This window comes from Setaria italica, chromosome V (genome assembly GCF_000263155.2).
Source record: "Setaria italica strain Yugu1 chromosome V, Setaria_italica_v2.0, whole genome shotgun sequence".
NCBI classification, from domain to species: domain Eukaryota; kingdom Viridiplantae; phylum Streptophyta; class Magnoliopsida; order Poales; family Poaceae; genus Setaria; species Setaria italica.
The window spans coordinates 13,749,732-13,760,997 of record NC_028454.1 but is presented as its reverse complement, the minus strand read 5'-3'; the positions used below and the strand labels follow the sequence as shown (position 1 = coordinate 13,760,997).

Sequence of the window (11,266 nt, the reverse complement as noted above, 5' to 3'; positions counted from 1 at the left end):
GGGAGGAGGCAGAGGAAGGAGGGAGGAGGGGTGGCCTCGTGAGGCGGCGTCAGGTACCAGTTTCCACTCGCTGCAGTGGGCCCCCCTTGTTCGCACCGCTCGGCGAGCAGAGTAGTGTCCACCGCCACGCGCACGCCACCTCCCCTCCGTTAGCCGTGGAACCCAACGGAAGAGACGGCCGACCCGCCCCGGCTCACTCGCGTCTCTCTCGTTGCCTGCCTTTTGATACGATGTCACGGTCCCGACTTCTTTGGGTGCGCGGTCGGCGCCCATCGACGGCTCAGATTACACTTGAGATGCTGCCTTTGGATGGATCGTCTTCGTCCAAGGGACAATAGTGCACCTTGGGCATCTAGCATCTTATTAAACACAAGGGGTGCGCGAAGCTAGCACGCTCATCACCATATGCGTAGTTGCAACTTGCGAGGCTAAACTATTCTTCATGCGTTTTGTCATGGTCAAATGAGAGGTGGCAGTAGAGTTCAACTGATCAGCAGCCAAAAAGACTAGTTCATATCTGGTGTGGAGACGACGAGAATTCACTTTCCGGCAGCTGGTGTTTTGAGTTGCTACACGTATGATCTCAAGTCCCCTTTGTACAATTTGGAGGATGTTCTTGCACCTGAGCTCCTCCTCCATCTTGTGATGCTCTTGCCACTCCGTTTGGCGTGCTGCCATGGTAATTTCAATGTTTGAAGAATCTTAGGGTCTTTTTGGCCGAGCTCCACTCCGGGAGCACTTGAGGAACCGGAGCCACAATTTGTAGCTCCACTAGCTCTTGTGGTTTTATGAGGGAAAGGGAGAGGAGAGAGAGAAAAAACTCCAGCTGTGTTATGATAATATTGTCAGGTGGAGCGCCGAAGCCCATAAAAACCATGCTAAAAGAACCCTTAGTTTAATACATCCTTCTGTGTGTAAGAGTTGGAAACTTATGTACTAAAATTAGTTACTAGTGGATAAAAACAGGAAAAGATCCATTGACAGCAAATGCGACGACGACATCTGAGTGACCATGCCAAGAAGGACGAGAAAGGAACAACAGGTGCAACTTCCCAACAACCGTCATCGTACACCAATTCCTATCTGACAATAACGGATACTAGGCTGCATTCACTAGCTAGTTCCTGGAGGCATTGCTCTCGAGCTCCTTCCTCAACTGCAGCGAGAAGTCATCCCAGTCATCCTCCCATTGCTTAACTACTTCATTGCCTTCTTCCTTGTCGTCCCACTGTAATCAGAAGTTAGTATAAGCCTGACATTTTAGGTAACACAAGTACACATTGTCTGAATCTATAATGGTTCTAAACATACGGTTTTGAAGTCAACATTTAAATTAGCACGATGTTCAAATTCTTGCAAGAACTAAACCACGACACAACCAGAAAAATGCGGTTTGCAGCCCAATTAGCAGGGCTAATGCACAGGCAAGAGCAAGCCTGGCCACAATGCCCAATTCTGAAGCATGTTAACCACAGATGTTAGTATTTGACAGGACCCACATAACCAATCTCCAGTGGCTGACTAAGCAATAGATCAGTCACTTGCAAAATCTACAGGATGAATAACAACCGAACACAAGTAACACCCAACAATTTCACAACCCTACAGCCAAAACACAACAAACCCAAGCTGGCGAGCTGAGCTAATGTCACAAACCCTAGTCAGATCTTACCAACAGCACCATGTACCAAATCTACCAGCAAACATCAGCAAGACGAGGGAGAAGGGGTGGATTCGATGCGGGATGATACCTGTCGATCTCGAACTCGAACTCGTCATCGTCTTCGAGCAGGTCCATCTTGGCCTCCTTCGTCACCTCGGGCTTCGCCGGCTCGCCATCAGGACTCGCAGCACAATCCGGCAGTAAGCGAACCCTGAATTCGCGGAGAGAATCGACGGGAATTAGAATTAGTGTGCCGGCTGGCTTAAGAAGATCGAGAGGAACCGGATGGACACCTGCCGAATCAGAGAAGGGTTCTTTTCTTACTCGCGGACTCGGACATGACGGCGCTGTTTGTATACGCTTTTTTGAAACTCGCTTATCCGGGAGAATCTGCTATTTGAATAAGTTGGGTATTTGGTAATCCTAATTATTATGTACCGATTATCTGTCTTTACTGATAAAATAATCTGATAAAATAATCTGAATGCTCCTGAGACTGATAATAGCTCATTTTTGTTGTGAATACAAGGAGAAGATAATAATTCTAATGTCATCCATTTATTTTAGGCTGATAATATTGTTCATTTTAGACTGATAATATTCACTTATTTTTTATTTTCCTTTATTTTTTTTCAGGTTTACCTTCTTCGTGCTTGCTGCAAGGTCTTCCTCGCGAACTGGCGCTTGTGGCGGCGTGGGACGGCTGTAGAGGGGGCCTGCCGGGGCTGCGGCGGAGTGGGCGGCCGCGGAGGGGGCCGGCAGGAGCTGCGGCGGCGTGGGTGGTCTTCTTGGGGAAGATGGCCGGCGGGTGGTAGAAGGACGGAGTCGGCGACAGGCAGCGGATGGGGCCAGCGGCGGGCAGCGAACGGGGCTGGCGGCGGACGGAGCCGGCGACGGGTGTGGGAAGGGAGCCGGTGGAGGGCGCTGAGCAGCGGACGGGGTTGGTGACGGACGGGGCTGGCGACGGACGGAGCTGGCAGCAGGCATGTGATCGAGATGGCACGGGGGTGAGGGGTATCGGGGAAAATCGGCTCGCTTGCGCGAGAAGCGCCTTCGAAGCCGTGTGGAGGAAAAGCGGAGCGCTAGTTGTATTCTAGATTGTGGGAGAAGTGGCTTGGATGGTAAGCGGGAAATAAGCAAGACGTTTGGGTGGGCTTATGGCTTATTTCCACCGATAAGTGGGAAGAAATAAGTGGATATAAACAGACCCATGTCTTTGGATGCCAAGGAGGCTATGAAGGCCATGTTTGTATACGGCCCCGTTTGTATCCGCTTATAAGCAGCTTATCGGTGGAAATAAGCGAGAATCCCGCCAAACGCTTTGCTTATTTCCACCGATAAGACGCTTATTTATTTCCACCGATAAGACGCTTATAAGCGGATACAAACGGGGCCGAAGTCAGCAGCTGCATACAGGTCGTTCCTCCTCTGAGCAATAGTTGCTTCCATGAGCTCTTTATGCTCGGCAATGGAATCAAGAAGCTGAAGCAGCACATTAGCAGCTACCTGAGTTTCTTCTTCCTCTTTGCGTAACGCATCTTGGAGCCTCTTCTCCGAATTCTATCAAATCAAATAAAATTTATTTTAAATTATCTGATTGCGAATGTGTTAAGCTAATAAAGGAACTCATTTTAAGTAATTAACAAAAACAAATATGAGAAATACCTTCAAAACATCATCTGCCTCCTTTTCAATGGACCTCAGCGCACCGTACTCTTTCTCCAACTCATCTTTCACTCGTCTACTATCACCTTTGCATCTTGAGTCATCCTTTGAGATTTCATGATCCAACAAATTCAAAGCAGCAAGCATCTAGACAACAGCAAATACAAGAACGACTTGAGCTGTATGGTAAATGCCAGGGCCAAACTCTTGTCCATATCAATAATTGTTTAGGATCACCATGAAAAGAGACTGTGATAAGGAATTCAAGAACACTCGAAAAGGCTACAAGCCAAAGTAACATAATTGATGAAATGCTACAATACAGGAGCAAAAAGAAAAACATTTTCAAATATTTGACAACTGCTCCAACACTTGACTGATCAGCATGTTCATCGTTTTATTTCTCTTACTCTGTAAATTAGATAGTCTCCACTCTCCTAGATACTCGTTAACCATGCATACATAAAAGTTGTAATGCAGTTCTTTCAGACACTATGACAGATCCTTTTGTTTTGCTGGTAGTACAAATTCAATTCAAATAAAGGTGCTAGGTGGAAGGACATACACATATGTGTTAACAAATAAATCATGCCCTGTTCTTACAAAAAGAACTAATCTTTACAAAAGACATAGATTTAGACAGCCCTCAAGTCTAATCACAGCACATCAGTATAGTCCATGAGACAGATCCAAAATCCGATTTACAATAACAGCAAAATTGAATTCTCATAAGTCAAATCCATTCTTCGTGTTTATTTAACCATAAATTTATTGCATAAATAATTTCATAATAAGAATAACAATTCAAAGAGGAGGGGCAAAATAATTTCAGATCACATTTATCTGAACTACAAAATGTAATGCAATATTTGTAAAGAGGGACTTTTCCTCCTCCAGGATTTTGGCACTTTCTTGCACCTGCTTCTGGAGATCAACTAACTCTGCAAGATTTGAGACAGTGATCCTTTTCTTCTCCTCAGCATGAGCCTTAAGTGCAGGTTTCAGCACTGTTTTGTAACCAGTGCCCAGCATCTCATCAGGTGAGGATCCCTTTAAATTTATAAGGTACTGGTTCCAACCTGAAAAGTGACCCAGCAGAGTAAAAATGAGAACAGAATACAAATAGACTTAACAAAGTAGCTGGTAATGCAAATACTGGCAACAAAACCACACTACAAAGATCACATCTCAACCTTTGTTTGTTTCTATATTTAGTTAACCCAACGGCAACAAATGAAACACGTAATGTTAGCCCAAATTGATCCTTTCCATTCCACACACCCACAAAGGGGTCTTTGAGGTACATATAGGCCAACCATGTGTAGGTAGCTTAGAAGCTAAGCAAAGTATATAAAGAGCATCTAAGTAGATAAGGGCATCTAAAGCAGTAATTGGTGATAAGGTACACGTAGGCACGAACCACCCATGGATACTAGTGCTCACAGGCACTAAGTGCACACAGGCACTACTAATACATTATTCTATCACCATCAGGACTTAATTCTAACATGTGATGTCAACTGGCTATTCAAATGATCAAAAAATTGCTAAAATATTTCCCAAATTTCTTTGAAACAAATCATTTGCCCCCACATACTCACTGACTCAATAAGTTTCATCGTTGAAAGTCTCAGGATTCACTGTTGGAATACACCTAGTTCAAAAATTTAATATGCAGCCAAACTATCTTATATACTGATGGCCATGTGCCAGTCCACATTATTCAATTAGTTAAGGACCAAATCTGTAGCTGATTAAGAAAACAATAGATTGTGTTAATGCACATAAATTACTTATCACATTGTTCATTGACTTTCTTTATAGCCAAACAAATTCAAAGAATAAAGAAATTATAGCAGATGTTTATGGCACACTTGTACCTTTGAGGGCATTGTTGCATTGCTCGACAAGCCCGTCGAGGGACTCAAGCTTGGTCACCAGCTTCGAGTCCAGATCCCAGCACTCATCCTCCAGTGATGACTTCTTGTTCTCGGATCTGGCAATCTCATTCTCAATCCACAGCATCTCCCTATGCATCCTCTCTATATCTCCCACGCTCATCACTTGTGTGTCCAGCTTCTTCAACAGCTCCTCGTTTTCAGCCGTAGTGTGTCGGGCATCCAACACTTTTGCCTCAAGCTCCTTCTCTAGATCCGCCAACTCCTCTTCCCTTTCGTTGACCTTAGCTTTCCCGATCTTTATCAACGCCTCAAACTTGTGGACGTCTGCACTGAAGGCTTCCTTCTCCGCCTTTAGTCCTCTCGCCGTGAGGGACCAGAGGTGAGATTATTCACCTCAGCCTCCAGTTCCTGCGCCTCCTTCTCCAGAGCACGGGCTGTTGCAACGGCAGCCTCACCGTTCATCCAGGCTGTGGAGAGGTACTCCTCATCAACCCCATTGTGGCGACTACTTCCGGGGTTGTGGCTACTTTGGTAGCCCCCGAGCCAGAGATAGATACCGAAGCGGCGAAGGAGACTACTTCTAGCGTCGTGGCTATCCTTGTAGCCCCCGAGCTGGAAGTGGAGGCTGAAGCTGCCGGAGTCCTTCAAGTGCTGGCTTTCGTTCCGCCTTCTGAAGCGAGTCCGTCGACCAGCCACGTCGTGGCCTCCATCCCACCTTCTGAAGCGGGTCTATCGACCAGCCGGGCTTTGGTTCCGCTCAGCACAACGAATGCTGGGGTGCAAGAGGAGCCTTGGATAGCTGAGGGAGCTGACCTTGAAGATATTCAGCTACTCGACGACCCGCTCCTCGATACAGAGATGGAGGTTACAATGATGGAGATGTACCGCCGCGTAGGCAAATATGTAGTGGTAAGCTTTCCTTCTAATTTATCCACAACATTGAAATCAATACTCATTCCTTACATGAGTACTTGCTCTGTTTTGCAAGATTTGATCAAGCGCTCCCACCAAAAATTGGAGATGCTCCAGGGTTATGGAGATACCGCAATGCAAGCTTAAGCACTTGAGCGGGAACTGGCCAAGGTGTGGGAGTACTCCTCTCTGTTACTCATGAAGTACGATGGCCAAGCCGCCGAGTACTGCAACCTTGTCCAGTAGGCCGCGGAGGAGAAGGATCGCCTTCGGAAGCACAACAAGGCCTTGAAGGATTAGCTGAAAGGTAACTTGTCTTCCCTATCTGGTCTTCGAGTACTGATTGCGCTTGACGATACTCAATTATTGCTTTTGTTGTTCTTGCAGGGGTCGAGAAGATAAAAAAAGATCTCCAAGGCCGAGCCACTGATTGGCAGAACTCATACTACAGAGTAACGGAACAGCATGTTAAGTTATCCGCTCTGTCTGAGAATCTGGAGCACCGCCTAGAGAAGGAGCACAAGATGCGTGCTGACGGAGAGGTTGACTTGGTGAGTGCCATGAAGACTCTTCGAGAGCGTGAGGCTGTGCTAGAGGCCACCAAGCTTGCTCTGAAGGAGCTAACTGAAGCTGCTCAGCCCATAGAAGATATGGTGGAGCCCCCGGCGGAAGGCATGGAGCCCCGCCCTCTGGCAGAAGTACTCAAGGAGGTGCCTGCCAAGATAACCGGCTACATTCAAAAGATAGCCGAGTCAGTCTTGAAGCAGTTGCTAGCAATTGTGAAGTCCTTCTACCTGCAAGCGGACCCGTCTCCAGTTACGGAGGGGATAGCACAAGATGTTCTGATGAGCAGCTTCAACAGTACATGCAAGAGGTGCCTCCTATTGTCATGGAAGTAGCCAGTCAGATAGACCTTGAGTAGTTGTATGTAAAGAAGTAGGTATCATATCATTGTAATATAAACATGATACGAATGTAAATTATTTGAAGTCTTATCGCAAATTTCATTGTTGTCGACTTGTGTGTTTTTTGTTTAGTGCATCTCGCGAACTACCCTGATAAGTTCTCGTACGATAGTCGTGAGTGTCTACGCACAAGGCTACTCTTCTGAGCCTGTTCAGATGGACGGTTTGGAGTACTTCTAGGATGCGACTCTTTTTTTGCAAAGTGTAAGTACTCAGGCATCTGGGTAGTCAGACTCTTTAAGCGAGTGGACTCTTCAAGATTTCATCAGCTGGAGCCTATCTTTACAACCTCTCTAGGTTGTTCCGATGTTGCGCTCTTGAAAACCTGGAACTACAAACTTGTTATTACAAGTTGCGATTAGACAAACTTGTCTAGTTAAGAGCTCGGGTAATATAAATAACTCCTAGATTACTAACGACTTCTTTTCTGAAGGCCGTCAATGGATAGACTTGTCCAAGGAGCTAACTAGCTCATGATCTTGTCTGCAGGCTTGTCTTTGCAAGTTATTTCTTGACAATTTCATCCAATAAGTTGAATAACTCAAAAATAACTTGTGTAGGCTTGTGATTACAAGCCGTGAGTTGGGCGATAGTACCCGGGGAGCTGAATAGCTCTTGCAAACTTGCTTTTGCAAGTTGCAATTTAGACAGAGACAAGTAGTCGTTTTACGACAAAGAGTAACTCTGCTTTGTTAAGTTATAACTATACAACTGAGGTCGATGGACAATTTACATGAATATGTAAATTAAGGGTAGAATTGATAAAGTTGCTTAATGTTCCATGAGTTGTCGATGTCTTCGCTAGAGATGTGTTGGAGCCTATACGACCCAGGTCTAGTGACCTTGGAGATGATGAAAGTATCCTCCCATGGCGAATTTAGCTTGTGCAGTCCCTTGGTGTCTTGGATACGCTTGAGGACCATATCGCCCGTGTTGAATGAACGTTCTTTGATGTAATGATCATGATAACGGTGGATCCCTTCGAGGTACCTTACTGACTGGATGAGTACTGCATAGCGAGCTTCTTTGAGGCTGTCAAGTCTAGACGCCTTGTTTCTTCTATTGCGCCCTCCTCATACTGCTCGACTACTCAAGATTTCCACATGACATCGCGCGGGGAGGATGGCTTCTGATCCGTAGACTAGGAAGTAGGGCGAGTACCCTATACGCTTGCATGGCTGAGTGCGAAGCCCCCAGAGGACATTGGGTAGCTCCTTGAGCCACTTGCTCCCTTTGGTGTTTCCAATGTCATGTAGTCTTTTCTTGAGAGTCTCCAGTAACATCCCGTTGGCGTGCTCAACCTAGCCATTGGCCCGTGGATGAGCGACAGAGACATACCGGATTTCAATCTCGCTGCTCTCACAATATTCCCAGAACTCGTGGTTGTTGAAATTGGAACCCAGATTTGTGATAATGCAGTTAGGGAAGCCGTAGCGATGGTTGATTTTGTCGAGGAAGTCGAGTACCCTTTCTGCCTTGGGGCAGGTGACCGGCTGCACCTCGATCCACTTGGTAAATTTGTCGATCGCCACGAGTACTCGATTGAACCCTCCAAGCACCGTAGGTAGTAGGCCAATCATTTCTAGCCACCATCATGCGAAGGGCCAAGAGGGTGGTATGGTAATCAGCTTGTAGGCAGGGACATGTTGTTGCTTGGTGAAGAATTGACACCCTTAACATCGGCAGACTAGTTCTTCAACGTCAGCGAGAGCTGTAGGCCAATAGAACCCTGCTTTGAAAGCCTTGCCTATGATCGTTCTTGAGGATGTGTGGTTTCCACCGATGCCTTTGTGAATTTCTTCAAGTATATCCTTGGCATCTTGCCGTGAGACGCACTTCATGAGTACTCCTGATGATGCGCCTTTTCTGTAAAGCTTGTCTCCAACTAGAACATAATTCTTGCTGCATCGTGAGACTTGTTCTGCTTCTGTCTTGTCTGGAAGTAACTTGTGCTCTTTGATGTAGTCAATGAAGGGGATTCTCCAGTCCATATTGATCAACATAACCTCCCGATTGGTACATTATGACCTCGATCGGTGGTTTTTGATGGTGCCGGCTCCACTATGGATGGCTTGCGTAGTTCATGGACGAAGACCTCGGCTGGAACTTGAGTACGAGTAGATCCAAGCTTGGATAAGACATTCGCGGCTACGTTGTTGTCGCAAACTATGTGGTGGAACTCCAAACTAACTTGTTCTCTAGTTTGCGTTTGTCCTTGTGGCGATCCCACTCATCGTTGACTTGATTGATTACCACCAGTGAGTCGTTGTAGACCAACAATCACTTGATTCATAGTGAGACTGCCAGGCAAAGCCTGTGCAAAAATGCTTCATATTCAGCTTCATTGTTGGATACCTCCCAAAAGTATTTGTAGGACATATTTGTGTTGTTCATCATTGGGAGAGATTAAGAGTACTCCTGCGTCAGCGCCTTTGAGCTTGAGTGATCCATTGAAGTACATGACCCAATGCTCTGGGTGCTCAGCTGGTGTTGGCACTTGATTTTTCCGCCACTCTGCCATGAAATCGACTAGTGCCTATGACTTGATGGTAGTCCTCGACTTGAATTATAGGGATAATGCTCTTAGTTCTACCGCCCACTAGGATATTCTTCCTGTTGCATCTCGATTGTGGAGAATTTCTCCTAGGAGAAAGTCTGTGACAACAAAGATGTTATGTTACTGGAAGTAATGTCATAGCCTTCGCGAGGTAAGTAGTATCGCGTATAGCAACTTTTTGATTGGCGAGTACCTGAATTTGGAATCTGACAGCACCTCGCTGATGAAGTAGATGGGCCTCTATACTTTGTATACATGGCCTGGTTCTGGTTTTTCAACCACGATCGTCATGCTGACGACGTTAGTAGTCGCAGCGATATACAACAACAAGTCTTCATTGGGATTTGGCGCTGTGAGGACCTGTGGCTTTGATAAGAAGTCCTTCAGTTGTTGCAGGGCTTGATCTGCCTCCTCGGTCCACTGGAATTTATCTTGCCATTTGAGTAGTTTGAAAAAGGGCAGTCCCTATTCTCCAAGCCTTGAGATGAATCTGTTGAGGGCCGTCATGCACCCAGTCAGCTTCTGGATGTCCTTGATGCACGAAGGGACGTGCAAATTGCTAAACCCGAGTAGTTTTCCGGAGGGTACACCGAACACGCACTCTGTTGGGTTCAGTTTCCACCGGAATTCTCGCAAGGTTTCGAAAGTTTCTTCCAGATCCGCAATCAAGTCGTCAGGATTTTTGGTCTTTACGACCACGTCATCCATGTACGCCTCTACGCTGTAGTGTAGTTGTTTCTTGAAGCACTCCTGGATTACCCATTGATAGGTGGCGCCTGCGTTCTTCAACCTGAAGGACATTGTTGTATAGAAGAAAGCTCCGTATGGGGTGATGAACGCGATCTTGATTTGGTCTTCGTCCTTTAGAGCTATCTAATGATACCCCGAGTAGCAATCGAGGAAGTAGAGTAGGGCGCATCCATCTGTCGACTCGATGACTTGATCAATCCTAAGGAGCCCAAAGGGATCCTTTGGATAGTGCTTTTTGAGGTCTGTGTAGTCGACACACATCCTCCACCCATTGTTGTTTTTCTTCCACACCAAGACGGGATTGGCTAGTCACTCTGGATGATAGACTTCTTTTTATGAAGCCCGCCGCGAGTAGTTTGGCCAACTCCTTTTTGATTGCTTCTCTTCTGTCTTGGGCGAATCGACATAGTCGTTGTCCTTTTGGCGTAGCTTTGGGATCCACATTTAGTGAGTGCTCAATCAACTTCCTGGGCACCCCCGGCATATCCGATGGCTTCCATGCGAAGATGTCTCGGTTGGCTTAGGGGAAGCTGACAAGCGCGACTTCCTATTTAGGATCCAGCCCTGAGCCAATTAGACCTTTCTTGGAGCTATCACCAATCTCAAGGTCGATGGCTTTGATGTTGACTTCGCTTGCCGGCTTGACCTTGGTTGCCCCCGACTTTTTTTCTGGGATCTCGAGTTCTGACGGGGACAGTTTCTTGGAAGCGGTGAAGACTTGCATCATCGAATTTTGTACTTGAGTAGTTGCTGCTAGCTACATGGCTTCTGTATCGCAGTTGTATGATCTCTTCAAGTCTCCGCGCAGGGAGAATACTCCCTTGGGTCCTAGCATTTTGAGTACTAGGTACAC

At 46.3% G+C, this 11,266-nt stretch overlaps 1 protein-coding gene and 1 long non-coding RNA gene across 2 annotated transcripts; both read right to left on the bottom strand.

The window, feature by feature from the left end:
- Nucleotides 1-869: 869 nt before the first annotated feature.
- LOC101785532 lies at nt 870-2,022 on the bottom strand. Its single transcript, XR_215202.2, has 3 exons — nt 1,957-2,022; nt 1,752-1,874; nt 870-1,228 (listed from the first exon to the last, which is right to left on the bottom strand). It is a non-coding gene; the product is annotated as an uncharacterized LOC101785532 (long non-coding RNA).
- A 1,012-nt stretch (nt 2,023-3,034) lies between these two features.
- LOC101785007 (kinetochore protein NDC80 homolog) lies at nt 3,035-5,939 on the bottom strand. The gene is given in 6 exon segments (XM_012845955.1): nt 3,035-3,223; nt 3,329-3,475; nt 4,166-4,407; nt 5,209-5,586; nt 5,589-5,871; nt 5,919-5,939. Coding segments are annotated over 6 exon segments (1,260 nt in total).
- Nucleotides 5,940-11,266: the final 5,327 nt, after the last annotated feature.